Consider the following 21,628-nt stretch of genomic DNA (forward strand, 5'->3'; position numbering starts at 1 on the left):
TGCTTGAAATATCTGAAGCCCCCTATTTACTGCAAAATGGACCCAAAGGGGAGCCATTCGTTTGTGCTACGTTTGCACTAATTGTTGGGACACCCCTCTGTTATTGAGAGAGTTGTTATGCATCGTCAGCCAAGATGGAGGTGCTGCGCTTGACGTAATCACTCGAAATTAATATCTCAAAACGCGATAGAAGTACAAACGAAAATGTTTACAGCACTAACATTTTTAATCAAAATGAGGAACTGTGAGTCAGGTTATCACTTGAAATTAATATCTCAAGCCCCCTATTTACTGCAAAATAGACCCAAACGGAAACCATTTGTTTGTGCTTTTTGATTGGACACCACTCTGTTATTGGGAGAGTTGGTTATGCATCGTCAGCCGCGACAGAGGTCCTGCGATTGACGTCATCACTTGAAATTAATATCTTAAAAGCGGTAGCAGTACAAACGAACATTTTTACAGCACAAACATTTCTAATCAAAATAAGGGACTGGTTGACCAAAGATTGACCCATAAAAGAATTGTTAATATCTCAAAAACGATAGGAACACAAACGGATAACATAAATTTGCGTCCGATGCCAACGTCACAGAGGTTTTGAATTTGCCCCGACTCATTGGCTGCCATTGACGACCAATCCGTTAGAAGCAGAAGTGACAAATGTTGATTCGCTGCCACCCTCTAGGCTCAAATGGATTGGACGTCTACTCATAATAAACTCCAAACTAAGAAATTGCACCTTCCAATATTGTCTGCTGGCACTTTTACATATGTTCACCTAAAGCACCCACCATTACGATAAGCGTCGACTCAAATCGCCTCGAAAACGACGTCGAGGACTTCCAATGCGGTGGTGTGTGCAAATTGCATTGTCATTCTCATCCATGGAACAGCTGCAGGATTCCAGCTTTGCTTAAGTGACTCATTCACTTGGTATGATTCTAAAGCAATAATAATAATGAAAATTTTTCTCTGAATATCCTCTTGTTCACTTAGCTGAGGCGATCCTTATAAACGCAACACTGAGCTTCCAGGGGGAGGCTTAAAAGGTTGTGGCGACAGTCAATAATGATGACTGTTGCCAGGCGATCGGCAACGCTGTTAAAGTGTGCTTCGTAATCTGAGCTACAATTCGTGAGGGTTCACATTCATTTCAGCGTGGCAACGGTACGTGGAGATGTTAGTAATTCTTCCTTTCGGTTAGAAACCTGACTGCAACCGTAAGGGTTATAAAAGTCAAAAGAGAAGGCATCTGATGTTGTGATCCGAGTTCTGGAGTAAACAGAGCTGAGGAAACACTTCGATCTCACTCGTCCGAAACGGAGAGCCTGCTGAAGATGGGGAGCCGGCGTGATGCATCCAGGAGAGGGGACTCTGAGCCGCTACGACTGCCAAGACTGCTCTGGTAACCTTCCTGGTCGGACAGAGAATCCAGCGGGCTGGGGGGGCCTTCTGAAGCCGGCCGGAAAGCAAAGGGGATCGTGGGAGACATGGGAGCCAGAAGTCGAGGGGCGCCCGACCACTCCGTCAGGTCTTCGGCGGATCGAGCGGGGGGCGGGGTGACCGAGGCGGGGCCGTCTCGGGATCTGCCGGGACTCGGGAAGCCGGCAAAGCTGAAACTGTGCTGAAGGCGCGGGCAGAGCGTCGGGGGCCCCCGCCGCTCCTCCGGGTTGTGGATGAAGTGGCAGCGGGGGCCATATGGGCAGAAACCGACGGTATGAAACGTGCGGCACGGCTCAGTCTTGTACTTGGGATGGCGGGTGAGGCTGCGCAGCTCGTGCGCGCCGTGGGCGAACTGGCACTTGCCGCCATACTTGCAGGAGCCGTTCTCCTCGAAAGGCCGGCAGAGCTCCGTCTTGTAGCGGCTCGAGTTGACTTGACTGCTCGCGCCGGCGCACGATTGGCTGTAGTTCAACATCTTGTCCTGCGAGGAGGTAAAAAGTAGCTCTGAAACACTTGTTTTTAGGGATGTGCCGATAGCCAAATTCTTGGCCAAAACCGAAAGGTCAAAAAATACACATACCGTAATTTTCTGACTAGAACCCGCCACCCACCAAATTTGACGCGAAAACGGCATTTGTTCATAGATAAACCCGACTGCACTATAAGACGCAGCTGACAGACTAAATGAACCACCATGTAGCTTTGAACCAATTGGCTGCAAAGCTTCATTGCTTCAAGAAGCTTCATTTGGCCATCACTGCTCCCTTGGGGGAGACAGTCAACCTCCTCAACACTGGTGTCGTCCAATATGCCTCCTAGCATGCATTGCAGCGCCAGAGATGTAACAACCAAATTTTTGTTCTGTGCTAATTACTTCAACAGTGAAACAAAAACAAAGGTGCTTCAATTGAAACATATATTTTAGTGATGCACGATAATACATTTTTCAACCGATACCGATAACCGATAATTTCCTCCTCATTCCTACCAATAACCGATAATGTCAAGCCGATAATTCTATTAAAAGATTTATGTAAAATTTTAAACAAAAGAAAATATTACTGTGCAAAACTATAATTTATTGCTTTTTTTTTCCAACATAAAATATGAACAAGTCGTCAATTCCAACATCTAAATAATGACATTGTCTGACATTGTGTAATGGTAAACTTTTGGCAACAATTACTTACAGAGTAAATACCTAAGTTGCACAAAAATGCCTTTAAAAGTAAGCCATTCCTAACATAACATTAATACACTGCAAAACACACTTCCTTAAAACTAGTCAGTTTTAAGTGTAAATCTATTGGAAATAAGTGAAATTATCTGCCAGCACTTCATGTGTATTTCTCTCAGATTTCTTGGAAGAAAAATAGCTAGCTGAAAATAATCTCAACAGCCTTATTTTAAGCAATACATTATTATACTTAATCCTAAAAAAAACTTGGAAGAAGAAAAGATTTTGAATATTTGTGGCTACAGAATATTATTGTTATTTCATTACACCAGGAATGTGCATATTTAAATTAATAAGTGTTAATGAGTGCCAATAAGTTTAGATTATCTACTGTGACTGTAATTGAGCAGACAAATAAGTTAAATTAATTTGAAAAGTGATTGCTAATGTTATATGCTTTGTTGCACACTGTGAAAATGATTAACTCAAAAGAGCGAGATGTCATGTACCCATTCTGCAGCGCTTTGTTTACATTTGCGGCACTCACGAGTCGCGACATTCGCTTTACAGCAGCTAAACTGATAAACGGCAGTACTATTTGGATGCAGTTGGAGCTCGCATCTCCGTGCGTGTTGTTTTGTGCCTGAGTTTTGTTAAGCCGAAAATAAAGGCATTACAAAGTCATCTGACCGCTCGTCATTTTACATACTGAATGTATTATTGACGGGCTGACTTCGTTTTCTCCATGTTTAAATTATCATCTAAACACTGTGCCGTCATGATAAGCTTGCTTACTGGACATCACTTTTCCAAATGTAGTGGTGAAAATGTGATTGGCATGTTTTTCATGAACAATGGTGGTCGTATAAACTGCATTATTTTTTTATCCAGGGCTTTGGCTCTCGGGTCATTTCGGTAAAAAAAAAAAAAAATCATGTCTCGTCTCGGCGGCGGTTACGTTCGTACCAGATAATCCGCCCGCACCGGCCGGTTTGCCGCGGCGTATTCGGGGCCTGGCTCTGCTCACACGCCGTGAGGGAACGCTCGAGAAACCGGGGTGTTCACCGGAGGTCCTGAAGCCGGGGAACCGGCCTCTGCCCGCCCCGCCGATGGCGAGGCGGCAGCCTGCCGGACCGGCCAGAGTGGCGGGCTCCGTCGGAAGATGGATACTTGCCGACTATCGGTCTCCAGTCGTGCCGGTGTTTAGCCTTAGATGCGAGTTTACCACCCGCCTTGGGCTGCTTTCCCAAACAACCCGACTCTGAATCGTCACAAGCCCCTAGTTTAACTTAGTGTTTACAATAGCTTTAGCATTCCCGCTAGCAGCAGCAGCCTGGCATTCGTTCCAAAAATCTTTGTGATGCAGTTTTAAATGGATGCTGGGTTAGTGATTTTGAATGAGGACGCTTTCTTTCGGCCTCTTGGAACTTCTGCAGTACATGTTTCGCAAATGGCGAGAGCGTCGTTTTTTTTAGTAACAGCCGCCATAATATTCAACTATTTCTTGTCGTGTAACTCCGCCTCCTCAACCCCTCCTCCCTCAGGGGCTTCAGAGAGGGGAGGGGTTGAGGAGGCGGCGTGCTGAATTCTTCGGTTGTGCACATTTGGAGGCTAAATCAAGTATATAATTATCGGATTACATTATCGGTTGAATTTTTTATTATCTGGATTATCTGTGTGACGTCATAATTGCCATTATCGGCCGATAATTATCGGCCACCGATATTATCGTGTATCTTTAATATATTTTAAATCCCAAAACAGTCACTTCGATATAAAAAAAAAAGTGTTTGAATGCAAAAATAAATTTGAGACAAAAAAAGCATTTGAAAACTTTTTCTTGATTGAAACAACTTTTTTGATTGAAGTACAGTGGTGCCTCTACATACAAACTTAATTCGTTCCAAGACCTTGATTGTTAGTTGAAATGGTCGTATTCGAGCAGGATTTTCCCATGAGAATACATTAAAATACCATTAATTTGTTCCACAGCCCAAAAACCTACACTAAATGTTAAAAATGCCAGGTTATTTGTAGAGGTGGGAATCTTTGGGCACCTAACGATTCGATTACGATTCAGAGACTCCGATTCGATTATAAATCGATTATTGATGCCCCCCTCCCCCCATTATTATTATTTTTTTTTAATGTTTTGTATATTTGTTCCAAAACTGTTCAAAAATCCTCTCAGGCTAAATAAACCAAACTACTATTTTAGTATCAAGTTACCGGTTAAAACGGTAAATAAAATACTCAAGTCCCCATTCTGTATCAGCAGCTTTAAACTACATTCAATTAATTTAATGTTCTGAATCAACCCTTAAAGTTGTTAAAATTGCAGCCGTTATTCCATAACTTCCCTCATGTCTACTTTCGACATGTGAAAGTTTTAAAACTGTTTCATCATTTAAAGATAGATTCAAGTCAAGATTTTGCCGATTTAGGGATATTTTAGATAAAAAGTAATTAGGTTCTCTACAACAGAGCCTTCTAGAGAAGTCTACTGCTTTAAGATGGCGCCTGTTTACTAGCGCGGGAAAGTCTGTCATTTCACATCTAGTCTAGATGTATGTCATATCTACCATAGCCGTATGTTGCCGTATGTTTGTAGCAACTAGCAACTGGGCGCTGTTTGTAGCAGCTGACGGCCGCAGTCAGGTATTATTGTTTTTTTTTTTTACCTAGCGGCATTAGCTGCACATGATATTTCCTCTCGGTCCGTTCCTCATTGCGTCCCGAAGACCGCGCTGACTGCGTTTTATTTCCGCTTTACCTGGTATGATTAGGGCCCGAGCACTAAGCGTGCGAAGGCCCTATTGTTTTGCAAAGGATTATTATTATTTTTTTTTTTTTTCATGGCAAATGAAAACGGCCAATTTGGAGGCCTGAACATGCACGAAAAGTCACCAAAATTAACACATACGCGCAGAAAATTGTAAATTTCGATAATTTTGCAACGTTGCAAAAAAACGTAACAAAATGGCTCAGTGGCGCCCCCTTGAAATTTTAAAATTCGCCTATAACATTAAGGTCCGTCAGCGTAGAGCAATGAAATTTGGGGAGTCTATACCTTGTCCAAAACCGCTCCAAAAAAGCATTGGCACCCATATTCCAAACCCAACAGGAAATCGGTTATTTTGGATTGAATGTGAAATTTTTATCGATTTACAGTGTGCACATTTGAGACCTTGGCACCTAAGGAATTTGTTTGATCATCCTCAAAATTGACGAGACTGTTCATGAGACATATGAGATCTTAAGTTTTGAAAATGGTGCGTTTTCATTCACGGGTCTGACCTGGGCGTGGTGCCAAAGTCGGCCATTTTTTCGGCAAAATGACAAATTCAGTAAACGACTAATAGTTCCTTGACACAACGTTCATTCTTTTTCATATCTGGCATGTATGTGGGGTATCCCACCCTTAACACGAGTGCATTGAAACATTACTCATTAGGCCTAGCGCCCCCTAGTGAGAACAGGAAATGCCTTTTTTTACGAGACAGGCTCCTCCTCCAAGGGAAAGAAAATCTGTTGATATCAAAACTGTTTCAGGGGAGCCTCAAGACATGTGTTCAGGTGCCTGATGAAAAATATTGAGGTTTCGTTGAAGCGGAGAGGTCCATACCGGAAGTGAAAATGACCGTCAACAATTTGTCTCGCCAAAAACTTTGAACAGTCATAACTCAGCAGATATCCAACATATCTGTGCCAAACTTCCCGTGTTTGTTGAGAGTCATACCCTGCAGAGTCTTCTAAGGCTCATTTGCATCAACTCTACAGTGCCAACTAGTGGCGACAGAAAGAAGTTTTAAAAAAGGCCTCTTCTATTGGGTTTTTTCAACGTAGAGCGATGAAATTTGGGGAGTAGATACCTTATGCCTAACTGCTCCAAAAAGCCTCTTGCATCCATATTCAAAATCCAACAGGAAATCGGGTATTTTGGATCGAATGTGAAATTTTTATTGGTTCACAGTAGGAGTTTACATTTGGAAGCTTGAACATGCACGAAAACTCACCAAAATTTGCAAATACATGCGGCTTTGCGTAACGTTCAATAATCTTGCAACGTTACAAAAACATGTAACAAAATGGCTCAGTGGCGCCCCCTTGAATTTTTCAAAAAGGCCTCTCCATTTAGGTTTTTTCAACGTAGAGGGATGAAATTCGGAGAGTCGTTACCTTGTACAAAACTGCTCCAAAAAGTCTCTTGCGCGTGCATTCCAAACCCAACAGGAAATCGGGTATTTTGGATTGAATGTGAAATTTTTATCGATTTACAGTGTGCACATTTGAGACCTTGGCATCTAAGGAATTTGTTTGATCATCCTCAAAATTGACGAGACTGTTCATGAGGGATATGAAATCTTAAGTTATTAAAATGGTGTGTTTTCATTCACGCGCCTGACCTGGGCGGGGTGCCAAAGTCGGCCATTTTTTCGGCAAAACACCGAATTCGAAAAATTACTGATAACTCCCTCATACATTGTTCAATCTATTTTAAATCTGGCATGTGTGTGAGGTATCCCAGCCTGAGCAGGACTGGATTGAAAATTTACCATTTGTGCCTGGCGCCTCCTAGTGGGAACAGGAAATGCCCTTTTTTACGGGACACACTCCTCCTCTAAAGGGAAAAAAATCAATCTACCTCAAACCTGCATAAGGGGAGCCTTAAGACATGTGTTCAGATGCCTGATGAAAATGATTGAGGTTTGGTTGAAGCAGAAGGGTCCAACAGGAAAGTGATAATGACTGTCACCATTCTGTCTCTCCACACATTTTGAACAGTCATAACTTGGTAGATATACATGATCTCTGCTCCAAACTTCCCATACTTGGTGAGAGTCTTACCCTGAAGAGTCCAGTAGTGGTCATTTGCATCGACTCTGTAGCGCCAACTAGTGGCAGCAAAATTTGTGGCCATTGCATGCTCGAACACTCAAAACAATTTTTCATCCCAAAAAATGGAGTTTAAAGCATGTTAGGTTCTCATTAGATGATTAGAGGGGGGCTGTCTGCCACCACCCCGACCTGCCTGACGTCCGAGTTGCGCCAAAGTGCGAGGGCCCGTTCAGTCCTGCTTGCAGGCCTAGTTCAATAATTGGAATTTGGATGTTTGTGAATCGTTCTCGAATCTTCCACGGCCGAATCGCGAATAATCTAAGAATCGGAAATTTTGCACGCCTCTAGTTGTTTGCATGTTACGCGTTTTAGATCCCCCTGGTGGCGAGTTGCAATTTGTTGTTTTTATGATCCGGCATATTTTGGCCACATAAAGAAAGCTAAGACCTACGTTCTCAGAGAAAGAAAATAAAAGGCAACGTGTTGATTAAGAGAAAGTTTTGGTCTGATTAATTCGGGACGGGCATCATTATTGTACTAACCGGACTATCTGCAGTGGTATCCATTCTTCTAGTTACACCGGCTCAGTGCTTTTTTACAAAATCCTTAATCAATACTGCTGTGACTATTGCAAAAAGCAATTACAAGAGCAAAACAATTACATTATGTATTTTGCGTAGTGTACCTAAATGCACCGCGGGGCTGACGGCAGAGTGAGAGAATGCAGTTGACTTTCTCTTTTCGAGTCCTGTTGTTGCTATCAGTTAGCGACGCGTGTTTTGTTGCACAGGTTCTGAATTAAATGATTAAAAACCTGACGAAGCTGGTGATCTCTTTGACGATGGTACGAGAATAATAATTGTCACCTTAACGTATTAAGAATGGCGAACAGAGGTTGCCGGAGCATTGTCAAGCAGTTCATGGACGTGCACCCTATGCTCTTATTTTTCCATCATTGCAACTACATTTCAATGGAAAGCCTCACCTTTTTTTCTTTTTTTATCACCTGCTTTAACATTCTTGGAACCCATGTTGATTTCACTCACAAGAAAATCCGCCATGCGTCAGTCTTGCGGGAAAACAAAGAAATTGCGACACCCTCATGAATAGTCGTATTTCGAGCATTTCGTCGGATGTAGAAACAAATGACATGTCAAATTTTACGTCGGATGTCGAAAAGATCGAGTGTCTAAGCGATCGTATGTCGAGGTACCACCAGGGATTCCCCTATATTCAACAGATTGTGGCGCACCGCCACACTAAAATGAAAGCCGCCACGCCTGGCAAATGAGATGTATTTTATTTATTTATTTAAATAAAAAAAATTTTTTAAGGCCGCTTCAAACTAGCGGCAGCCGAGTGGGAGGAGTTCAGCGGACACCTATTCATTGTGTATTGTAGCCTAATGTTCGTAACTATGCAGGCCCCCCCTTAAGAGACGCAAGGGGAACGAGTAGGAAGAATGGGAGAACGAGCGAGATAGCGAGAGATACCGGTCGCATGTTGTAGCAGCCCGCTGTTATTTTGTTATTGTTTTTCTTTATTATTGTTACCACAATAAAGTGGGTAAGCAAATACAGACTTCTCTCCTTCTTGCCCATATCCGGGGCATTACAATAATTTGGATCGGACTTTTCGGCGAAAGTGAGCGGTGGACGGCCGTCTAAAGCAAACTTTGACTAACTTGCGCTGAGAGACTGCGGAGAGGCGGGGCCCAAAATAAAGCCTTGCTCTATTTTCAGAGCGTTGGTCACAGTAAACGATTTATCAGTTCAAGCAGAGTAAAATGATACATATTCACGGTACAAGAACGTCGTTTCTGTGTCCATCGATTGGTAAGAAAAGGCTGTTTGTACGAGTGACGTGTGGGCGCTCCCGTCAGGGGGGACATTTCACGTGGAGTGGCTATTTTTCGGCACAACACCGGCGCGCCAACTTCAGACAATTACGGCTGACGAAACTTTGATAAATGCGCCCCCCCCACCCAAATTTCGCGAGCTCTGGGACACTCGAAAAATGACTCTCATACCTCTCCTTGCTAAGTTAATGGTACCTCGACGTGCCTTTGTGTGGAAATTTAGTTTACGAACAACGGGGAAAAAACTATTCACCTTCTCGCCGAATCAAGTAAAACTCTTTACACGGCTATTAGAATTCCCCCAGTGCTCTAAATGGGTCAGTTGACAGAAGGACTGTTATTGTTGTGGTAATGTAGTACTTATGAGGGTCAAATAAAAGGAAAAAGGAGGACTACGACGGTGGTCTGCAACCCGCGGGTCTCAGGCCGCATGCGGCTCTTTAGCGATGCTTCGGAGCTTTTTTCTTTTTTTAAATGGAAAAAGATGGGGGAGGGAAATATATTTTTTTGTTTTAATAGGATTTCTAGGAGGACAAACATGACACAAACATTCTTTCAATTCATTAATATTGTAATGAAGTTAAACTTGTGGTGGCATAGTACAACAGAGTAGTCACGTGGTGCGTCATTCTCTATAGCAGGGGTTTTCAACCCAGTCCTCAAGGCACACTGTGGGTCCTGGTTTTTGTTCCAGCCGATCCAGCAGAGACAGTTGAACCAATGAGGCTTCTGCTAAAACAAGCCACACCTGACTGCAATCAACTGATTGCACTTGTAAAACACCAGATTGGGGAAAAAGTGTTGTCATCTTGTTTGGTAAGAATGAAATCCTGCACCCACAGTGTGCCTTAGTGGAATAGGTTGGGGACCCCTGCTCTATAGGATCCACTGCAGGGAAAACAAACATTTAATCATGAAGGCTAATTACGTATTTCTATAGTAGGCTAATATAGCTAGTATCGATAATTATAAGGCTTGTTAAAGGCTTTTAATTTTTTGTGGCTCCAGACATACTGTATCAGGTTTTTTTTGTGTTTTTTGGGGGGTCAAATATGGCTCTTTCAACAGTTTGGGTTGCCAACCCTGAGTCACTACGAGATGTAAGTCGTACTATTGCCACGAGAAAAAAAGTCGCATTAGTACATCGGGTAACGTAGCTGTAATCAGCTACGCATTTTACATACATGTACTGTAGCTGAGAGGTACAACATTAGCCTGGCTAATGAAATATTTCAAATATATCTTTGTTATGGTTCTTCTTGGGGGAAAAAATAAAGAAAAAAAAATTCGCTGTGGCACGACATGGTGAGGCTGTCCGACTCCGATGCAGCCCACCACCACAGCTTCAAAAAATCCTAGGGGAAACACTGACCACTGTTATGTGATTTTGCGTTTGGGCCACATTTTGGCTAAAAATAATTTGGTGGGAAAGTAACGTTTAAAACTTATCATAATTATTACATTTTGAAGTGCTTAAAAACCATTTATAAATTATACTTGGGGGGTGTTTTAAAAGCATGTCTTATATACAGTGGGGCAAATAACTATTTAGCCAACCACCAATTGTGCAAGTTCTCCTACTTGAAAAGATTAGAGAGGCCTGTAATTGTCAATATGGGTAAACCTCAACCATGAGAGACAATGTGGAAAAAAAAAAAAAATCACATTGTTTGATTTTTAAAGAATTTATTTCCAAATTAGAGTGGAAAATAAGTATTCGGTCACCTACAAACAAGATTTCTGGCTGTCAAAGAGGTCCAACTTCTAACAAGGTCTAACAAGGTTCCGCTCGTTACCTGTATTAATGGCACCTGTTTTAACTCATTATCGGAATAAAAGACACCTGTCCACAACTCAGTCAGTCACACTCCAAACTCCACTATGGCCAAGACCAAAGAGCTGTCGAAGGACACCAGAGACAAAATTAGAGATGCACGATAATTATCGGTCCGATAATAGGAATTATGACGTCATCCCAATAAATCCGATAACAATATATTTTATCGGGCCTAATCATAATATTTTTGGCACGGTGTCGGATTGGGATGTGTGCGTTTGTTTCAACTCCTGTTTTGCCAATATGCAAAGTTTTGTTACTGTTTTAGAAGCTGTATTTTTCCTTCACTAATTTAGAAACCTTATTATGCCAATTAGCAAATGTTTGCATTTTACAGTGTTATGTTTGCAAGTTCTTGAGAGGTCTTTTGGTTATTGATAGGCTTGCTGTTCTGTAATTTCCATGTTAAAAAAGTTGTTTCATGGACCAAGACGACAAAAGTCTCCTCTCCTGTTTCACCAAATGTTTTATCTGCTGACAAAGCACAATACCTATTGGGTTTATGTATTTTTTAGATCTGTGCTCATTGTTCAGGGGAACACATCGTCAATAATATTGACTGATTGATTGTGATTAACTCAAATTATATTTATTTGAAAAAAAATAATATGAGCACTTTATTTGAACTCAAAACTGTTCTTGTGTTTGTTTTGGTTATTATAATAATGTTCATGTCATCATGAAATTCTGGTTCTGTCAAAGGCAAGTCTATGCTGAATCAACCATTAGTATTTTTGACCTACAGGTGTTCAAAAACTCTATATACATTGAATATATATTGAAAAATTAGATATATTATCGGTTATCGTATCGGTATCGGCCTTGAGGAGCAGCAAGTTATCGATATCAGTATCGGTTTCAAAAAATTGATATCGTGCACCCCTAGACAAAATTGTAGACCTGCACCAGGCTGGGAAGACTGAATCTGCAATAGGTAAAACATTTGGTGTAAAGAAATCAACCGTGGGAGCAATTATTAGAAAATGGAAGACATACAAGACAACTGATAATCTCCCTCGATCTGGGGCTCCATGCAAGCTCTCTCCCCATGGCGTCTAAATGATAAGAACGGTGAGCAAAAATCCCAGAACCACACGGGGGGACCTAGTGAATGACCTACAGAGAACTGGGACCACAGTAAAAAAGGCTAGTATCAGTAACACAATGCGCCGCCAGGGACTCAAATCCTGCACTGCCAGACGTGTCCCCCTACTGAAGCCAGTACACGTCCAGGCCCGTCTGCGGTTCGCTAGAGAGCATTTGGATGATCCAGAAGTGGACTGGGAGAATGTGTTAAGGTCAGAAGAAACCAAAATAGAACTTTTTGGTAGAAACACAGGTTCCCGTGTTTGGAGGAGAAAGAATACTGAATTGCATCCGAAGAACACCATACCCACTGTGAAGCATGGGGGTGGAAACATCCTGCTTTGGGGCTCTTTTTCTGCAAAGGGACCACGACGACTGACCTGTGTAAAGGAAAGATTGAATGGGGCCATGTATCGAGAGATTTTGAGTGAAAATCTCCTTCCATCAGCAAGGGCATTGAAGATGAGATGTAGCTGGGTCTTTCAGCATGACAATGATCCCAAACACACAGCCAGGGCAACAAAGGAGTGGCTTCGTAAGAAGCATTTCAAGGTCCTGGAGTGGCCTAGCCAGTCTCCAGATCTCAACCCCATAGAAAATCTGTGGAGGGAGTTGAAGGTCCGTGTTGCCCAACGACAGCCCCAAAACATCACTGCTCTAGAGGAGATCTGCATGGAGGAATGGGCCAAAATACCAGCAACAGTGTGTGAAAAGCTTGTGAAGAGTTACAGAATACGTTTGGCCTCCGTTATTGCCAACAAACGATACATAACAAAGTATTGAGATGAACTTTTGGTATAAATACTTATTTTCCACCATGATTTGCAAATAAATTCTTTAAAAATCAAACAATGTGATTTTCTTTTTTTTCTTTTTTTTTTTCTCTCCACATTCTGTCTCTCATAGTTGAGGTTGACCCATGCTGACAAGTGCAGGCCTCTCTAATATTTTCAAGTGGGAGAACTTGATTATTTATTTTATTCATTAATAAAATTAGTGGTTGACTAAATACTTATTTGCCCCACTGTAACTTTTAAGTGATGTGAGCGTAATGATGATGAATTTTTAGGTAAGAAATAAGATTATTATTATTATTTTTTTTTTTAATAAGATTTACAAGTTTGGGGTTTTTCTTGTGAAAGCTGTGAATTTGTTGTTTTTTTCTAGTCGCATCTGAGATGCAATTGTTGGCCGTTTTCAACAATGTACATCAAAAATAAAGACATTGATTGTCCGAAAATTGTTCAATATTAGGTGAATTGTCTTGTTTTCCGATGTATATTTATAATTGCTCTTTACCTAAAAAAAATGTTTTATCCAATTACTCGATTAATCGATAGAATTTTCAGTCAACTACTCGATTACTAAAATATCCGATAGCAGCCCTACTCTCTTTGTTTGACACCCCAATAATGACTGTTCACCCAAAAACGCAGATATTTTTTTTAATTTTTGAAAAAGTGACATTTCAAAATGCTACTTATCCTACACTTTTTGTCCAAATCACATCATTTATACATCACAAAATTTAGGATGCTACAGGGTTTCCCCTACATATAAGAGATTGTGGTGCACCACCATACCGAAATAAAAGCTGCCATGCCTTGCAAATGATTAAAAAAAAAAATTTTTTTTAAAGGCCGTTTCAAACTAGCGGCAGCCGAGTGTGAAGGGTTCAGCGGCAACCTATTCATTGTGTATTGTAATGTCCGTAATTAAATAAATAAGGGGCGCGGCCCCTTAAGACACAATCGGACTGGGGAGCTGTGACGCAGGAGGAAGCAAGTAGGAAGAATGGGAGAGCGGGCGAAATAGTGAGAGATAGCGGTCGCATGTCTGGCAGCTTGCTTTTATTTTTTTATTGTTTTTCTTTATTATTATTACCACAATAAAGTGAGTAAGCCAATACAGACTCCTCTCCTTCTTCCCTATATCCGGGGCATTATAGTAGTTTGGATATGGCTTTTCGGCGAAAGTGAGCGGTGGACGGCCGTCTTGGACGGAAGAGCAAGTTTGAATGAATTTGCGTGGAGGCACGACCCAGAGCGCCGCCACGCTACCGTCAACAACGAGGTGCAGGCGTACTTACATCTGTGCTACCAAGCTGTTTCGGCGATAAATGGGCTTTTTTCCAAGTTTCGCAAGCTCTGGGACACTCGAAAAATGACTCGTGCCTCTCCTTGCAAGGTTAATGGCGCCTCAATGTGCGTTTGTGTGGAAATCTAGTTCACGAACAACAACAAAAAAAAAAACTATTCACCTTTTCACCGAAACTAGTAAAACTCGGCTATAACAAGGCTAAAAGAATTTTCCCCCTACCCCTTGAAATGGGTCCGTTAACAGAAGGACTTATTGTTGTGGTAATGTAGTACATATTAGGACAAAATAAAAGGGGAAAAGAAGGACTATGACGGGGGTCTGAAACCCGTGGCTCAAGAGCTGCTCTTTAGCGCTGCCCTAATGGATCCCTGGAGCTTTTCAAAGATTTTTGAAAATGGAAAAAGATGTGGGAGGGAAATATATTTTTTGTTTTAATATGGTTTCTGTAGGATAACTAACATGACCCAAACATTCTTTCAATTAATTAATATTGCAATGAAGTTAAACTTGAGGTGGTATTGTACAACAGAGTAGTCACATGGTGCGTCATTCTCTATAGGATCCACTGCAGAGAAAATAGACATTTAATCATGAAGGGTAATTATGTATCTGTAGCCAACTTAGTCATTTTGATAGTAGGCTAATATAGCTAATATCGATACAAATAGCCAGGGTTGTTTTCATTACAAGGCTTTAATAATTTTTTGTGGCTCCAGACATACTGTATCTTTGTTTTTTGGGTTAAATATGGCTCATTCAACATTTTGGGTTACCGACCTCTGGACTACGAGATGTAAGTCGTACTATTGCTACGAGAAAAAAAGTCATATTATTATGTAGTGTAACGTAGCTGTATTCAGCTACGCATTTTACGTACATGTTCCGTAGCTGGGAGCAACGACATTAGCCTGGCTAATGAAATATTTCAAGTATATCTTTGTTATGGTTCTTTTCGGTGGAAAAAAAAAACATGGGAAAAATTTTTTTGCCGTGGCACGACATGGTGAGGCTGTCCGACTCTGATGTAGCCCACCACCACAGCTTCAAAAAGTCCTAGGGGAAACCCTGAAGCTAAAAGGCACAAAACGTCTATTCGGTTATTGCTAAAATCGTAGTTTTGCCAAAAATATGCCAAAAACATAGCCATTTGTTTCTTATGACTAAAATTTCCCATTCATTTCAATGGCACAAAATCTTCCATTGATTACCAACCTAAGTGACCCAATATCAACAGTATGTGACCCCGAAATGCTCCCAAATCAACAGAAAGTGACCCGATATACCAACCATCACAGCAAAGCTTACTCCCATCACAATTTCTCCAGAAATTACATTTTCTAACAATTTTTGTATTTATTTTCACATTTTTAATTTATATTCATCTTAATTTTCACTGTGATTTACTCATGTTTTAGTAGGCACAGTTACGTTTGTATTCGTTTTTAACTCATTATTTTTTAATTTAAAGGCCTTTTTATTTTCAGTTTTAGTTATTCATTTATTTCTTTTTAATTATGGCAGTTTTGGTCCTCCACAGCCAAGAGTGCAACTACAATACATGCCCTGACAGCGAAAAAGTGTTCGTTACGTCACACGCGAGTGGTATAAACAGCTGGACAGTAAATAAAGTTGCTACAACTGTGGCTAGTTTTAGCTTCTGGTTCGTAATATTTGTCATTTGGTCACTTTCAATACTAGTAAAGCGTTGTCACACGGTCTTCCTAACCCCATTTTGGCGTTAAACACTTATCTGAAGCGTTGATGCCAATTTAGCGCCAAGGGTCCAAACTAAAGCGAATAGTGCAAATATTGATAGTTAACTTAATTTATCGCTGACAAGTAAAACTTTACGGCGTGTAATGAACAACTAAGCGTGACAAGTTGATTCCAAAATTCGAGTTTACCATTTTGCAAAAAAAATAAAAGTCCCAATGCTAACGTTAGCATATTTGCTTTACATAGTGCAACTCAGGGAGCGCATAGCCGTCATTTACCTGGCCGGAGACTTCACTGACAAGGAACGAACAAATGCTGGCCGCTGTCATTCTTTAGGTGGTGGTTAGAAAGAGTTGGTGGTTATTTGTAGATCCAGTTTTGCGTCCTGGCTTCCCTGCGTAGAATCGCCTCTGCAGTGGTGCGGTGCTGCGCACTTCTTTTTCAGCAGGCGGCTACGAAGGCGGCTTTCGGCAGCAACAGATTGTTATTTGAAAACTCAACCACTAGAGGGCAATCTTGACGAACGAATGAATGACTAAAGACTGTGCTGTTATTGCACATGTGTAGCATTCAAATGCAAATGTACGGTACTTCTAAATAATATTACTCAAGTAAAAGTAATAATCCAAAAATTTACTCAAGTACAGGTAGTCCCCGGGTTACGAACGAGTTCCGTTCCTACACTGGCGACATAACTCGAATTTCCACCAAAGTCGGATTTAATCCTCTAAATACCCCTAAATTCCCACTAAATCTCAAAATAACCATCCAAAAACATGTATTATTTGTCATATTTATAAAATACAGTAAACAATAAGATATTGGGATGTACGCTGTGTTAAATGCCGTTACAGTCAATGACTATACTTGCGAGTGATTCGTCTTTCCGAGAGAAAAGGGCGCTGTAGAAAGAGTAGGGAGGCGAGAGAGGGCCGCTCAGGTCGCCAGCGTTGCCTCTCTCAACGCGAGCCCGCCGTCTGATCTAAAAAATTTAGATCGGGACGCGTAAGAGGAGTCAGCGCCGGGCTAGAAGCAGCAGTATGAGATCTCGTGGCTGAAAGGAACTGCAAGACAATGGCGATGCTGCTCAGGGGGGGAGGAGATCCTGACATGAAGAACGGCAACGGGGACTAGGTACTGTTCACGCGTTTAAAAAAAAAAAAAAAAAAACACTGGAGAAAATTATGGAAGAGACTCCAGCATCGTAAAGTCGAAATCACGTAAGTAGGGTACGTCGTAACCTGGCGACTACTTGTACATGTAAAAAAAGTACTGTATTCATTAAAAAGACTACTCAAGTGAGTAACATTGTGAGTAACTGCTTACAATGTCTGACTTTTTAAAGTAATAGTATATTATATTTTTTAAGCACAACTTCATCCATATAAATTATTAATATTAGGCCTGTTGCGATAACAAATTTTAGTGTGCCATAATTTATCTCATAAATTATTGCGATATGCGATATTATTGCGCCACCCACCCATTTAAAAAAAAAAAACAATTTACAATAACACAGTGAGAATACAGTATCTATTAATGGATCAAGGACACCCATTTAAACGCAATAAATGTTTACTCCGAAATTCAAAAATACTTTTAAGAAATCACAACTAAAAACAATAGACCATGCCTCTTAAGTAAAAGACAACAATATTAATAACGCACAGAAACACAGAATAAATAAAATGTGTTTTTCAAGAAAAAAAATAAAATTGCACTTAATAACTTTTTTTTTGCGCTAACGTGCAAAAATCATATAAACATGCATTTTAGTGCATAATATTTATGTGCTTACTTCTTACTGATCTGACGAAATTTTGTATAAAAGTCCTGAGAACAATCTTTACTGTTAGTAAAGTGAGGCGGGGCACACTGTTGATTGCTACAGCTCTCTTAGCAGCTAGGTTTACTACTTGAGCAAAGCATCCTATTTGTGGTCTGAATCCATCAGTGTCACGTACTGAATTAACAATATTTTCAGCATTATCTATAGTCACTGGTATGGATTGATTTGGCCTGCTTAACTTCCATTCAGTCATGGCTAGGGGTGAAAGTGGTTAGAATTTCTTGCCGGAACTCCCCAACGTGAAGGTCGCCGCGGAGCCAGAAATTGTATTTATTTATTTATTGGGGGGGGGGGGGGGGGGGGGGGGGACTAAACTACTGAAATGCAAAGAAAACTGTTTTGGTCAGTTATTTCTATAACACATTCAAAAACTGATTTTCATTCAAAATAACAAAAACAGCTATAACCACAACCACCATCTCCTAATTTTTATTTTCCCTCATTCCCTCACATACTAACTCCCAAATCTCAATTTTAACTACTTAAGAACATAGGATGTATATTAAAATTGAAGATAATGTAAACATTCACTTTTGTTGTGTTTTTTAATAATAAGGATATAAGTAACATACATTCAGAAAAATACGTACAAATTACTAATATTATGCAGAGTGAAATGGAATATAATTTGAAGATCACGCAAACACTGACTTTTTTAATCATAAGGAAATGAATAAGTAGCCTAACATAAATGAAGAAATATAAGTCCAAAGTGCACATTGACAGCTAAAATGTTCTGAACTTCCCCATCAGAGCAAATAAAACTAAATATGATAAATAAGCCACTTTAACTCTTTCCTTGCTCTTTAAGATTTGATCCATTTTCTGTTGCATTGCCCCTTTTTTTTTTTTTTTTTTTTTTGGCTGTTTCAGACAAACATACACATTTGAACCAATCAGAGCTAACTATCTCTGGTGATCACATGTTAGTATGTCAGCCAATTGAACGGATAAATGAGTCCAGGTGTTTTGCTTTGCTGCGTGCATTCCCACATTGACGTAACTCGTCATCGTCAGACTCAGATAACTGCAGCAGCTGGGGAAACCTCCATGCCGTCCGTGGAATAAAATAAATAATAAATATCGGAGGAAACGGATTACCCAACACAAGCACTTTATTATGCTTGTTGTTAACACTTGCGTATACACAAGTGTGTACACTTGTATACACAATCTACCAACATCAGATTTACATACGTGTAAATCTGATGTTGGTAGATTGGTTTCTTCTTGGAGATGAAATGCATGTGTGGCAGCTTTGTATTTTTTTGTTTATACATAGCGTTTTGACAGTTGCCGGCATATTTTCGGAATCAAAGCACCGTATACCGGAACGCAGTTCCGGCCCTGAATCTGCATTCCTGACCGTTCCCGCCCACTTTCACCCTTGGTCATGGCGGTATATAATTCGTCGATGTAGTATATGGACTACGTGTCCCATAATCAATCTGAGCTCACGTAGCCAAAGGCATGGGACGTAGCACATCGAGTTTGCTATTTCATGATATTTAGTGTGTGGGCGCATTAAAAAAGCCACAGAAGTCACGTCTGCTCATTACTGCACAACGCCAGCAGATGACAATCGACTTTCATAAACAGGACAAGTTTGAAGCACAGCGCTCTTAATTTGCCACTCAATGTTCCTCATATCCATTCAGCTGTCCGTTGTCAAAGCGAGGTTGTTCGTAGCAGCCAAGTCGGTAACAATGTTTTGGCGGACTTCGTTGTAAATATCCGCCCATTTTGACAAATGCGTCTCCAGCAAAAATAGAAAATCGCCTAAACCATTCGACGGGCTCCGGCACGCTGGAGATGGTCCGCAGTCAATCCAGAGCACTGACGCGGCCGGTATAGGTTGAACAATAGGAACGGCATGGCTCCGGCACTATTCTTTGCCGGCCCTGGAACGAAGATGCATTTTACGTAGTTGGTAACAAGGAATCCAAACTTTTAACAGCACGTCTGCCGCACGGGCGCACGCACGTGCACGCGAGGCGATAAATTGCAGCGGAAAAATTACCGCCTTCATTTGTATTTATCGTGCGTTAAATGGAATTATTGCATATTGTGGCACGCTTAATTAATATTATAATATACTGTGACCTATTACACGACCATTTTAGGCCCCAAAAAAATCATGGAATTCAGTACAGAACAACACTATGAAACATCACTTGCCGAAAGAGCATGAGTGCCCTGTCGCGGAGAAAAAACATTGTTACCACTGATCATGTGGTTATGGTTGCGACATCTCATTGGTGTAACTGAGACAGCAACTGTCGGCATCATGTCTAAAAAAAACATTGTTGCTAGTTTAATCTTTGCAAAAAGTCACTTGAAAACTCCATATTTTGTGGATTGATGAAACCAAAGTTGAATTGTTTGGGAGTAACACACATCGTCATGTGTGGAGGAAAAATGGAACAGCTCACCAACATCAACACATCATCTCCTCCGTGAAACATCGTGGTAGAGAGAGCATCATGATTTGGGGCTGTTTCCTACCTCAGGGCCTGGACAACTTGCAATCATTAATGGAAGAATTAATTCAAATGTTTATCAGGATGTTTTGCAGGAAAACCTGAGGCCGTCTGTCAGACAGTTGAAGCTAAAAGAGGATGGATGCTGCAACAAGACAATGATCCAAAACACCGAAGTAAATCAACTTCAGAATGGTTTCAGAAGAACAAAATACACGTTCTGGAGTGACCAAGTCAAAGTCTAGACTTGAGCCCCATTGAGATGCTTTGGCATGACGTAAAGACAGCGATTCATGCCAGACATCCCAGGAATTTGACTGAACTACAGCAGTTTTGTAGAGAAGAATGGGCCAAGATTAGTCCTGATCTGTGTGCCAGACTGATAAACAGCTGCAGGAAGCGTCTGGTTGAAGTTGCTGCCCAATGTGGGGCCACAAAATATTAAATGTGATGATTCATTTACTTATTTTTCCCACTTCTATCATTGTTTGCATACTATCCTCATTAAAATATGAAAACCTATAAATGTTTGGGTGGTTTGAGTTAAAGCAGACATTGTTTTTTTCATCTGTGTGATTTTGACAAAGTCAGATCACATCTAATGATTATATGCAGAAATGTGAGAAATTTCAAACGGTTCAGATATTTTTTCATACCACTTTACAGACCACATCTTTGATAACTGCATGTATAGTAATGCATTTTGGGAGGATTTACACCATTGGTTATCAAAATACATGCCAGTCCCAGACATAATATTGGAAAATATTACTTATGGACTTAATTTAAAATAAATCTTCATGAACAGGCTTGAAATTCTATGATGATTTTCGGAAAATTCTTACTATATAAAAATAGATTTCTCAAAAGCAAACCAGAATTTTATGTTTTTCAGAAGAAACTTAGTAATTTTCTCTCCTCTTTGTAGTATATAATGTATAAACATTCTGTGAAACCGTTTAAAATGCGTATGACTTGAAATTATTGGAAAACCCTGAGTAGCAGTAATATTCTACATACTGTAATATAAAGATCATGCCATATATTTATTTTGTATTTTTTCCGCCCTTAGGTTTTATTCTGTAGTTTTATCCACGGTTTTTCTGTGTATTTATTTTTTCTCTCGTATCTTGTATATTTGTTGTTCAATATTTAAATGATTGTAATGATTGGCATTAAAAACAACAACAACAAACAAAAAAAATACAACAACAACCTGTGACGCTGCTGTTACCCAGAA

At 40.5% G+C, this 21,628-nt stretch overlaps 1 protein-coding gene across 1 annotated transcript; it reads right to left on the reverse strand.

The window, feature by feature from the left end:
- On the reverse strand, positions 1-16,499 carry zfp36l1b (zinc finger protein 36, C3H type-like 1b). The gene is made up of 2 exons (XM_057823383.1): positions 16,338-16,499; positions 1-1,927 (listed from the first exon to the last, which is right to left on the reverse strand). The coding sequence occupies exons 1-2, from the start codon at positions 16,386-16,388 to the stop codon at positions 1,310-1,312; spliced, it is 669 nt and encodes a 222-aa protein (XP_057679366.1). The 5' UTR covers positions 16,389-16,499; the 3' UTR covers positions 1-1,309.
- Positions 16,500-21,628: the final 5,129 nt, after the last annotated feature.

The sequence above is a fragment of the Corythoichthys intestinalis genome, chromosome 19, assembly GCF_030265065.1.
Source record: "Corythoichthys intestinalis isolate RoL2023-P3 chromosome 19, ASM3026506v1, whole genome shotgun sequence".
NCBI classification, from domain to species: Eukaryota; Metazoa; Chordata; class Actinopteri; order Syngnathiformes; family Syngnathidae; genus Corythoichthys; species Corythoichthys intestinalis.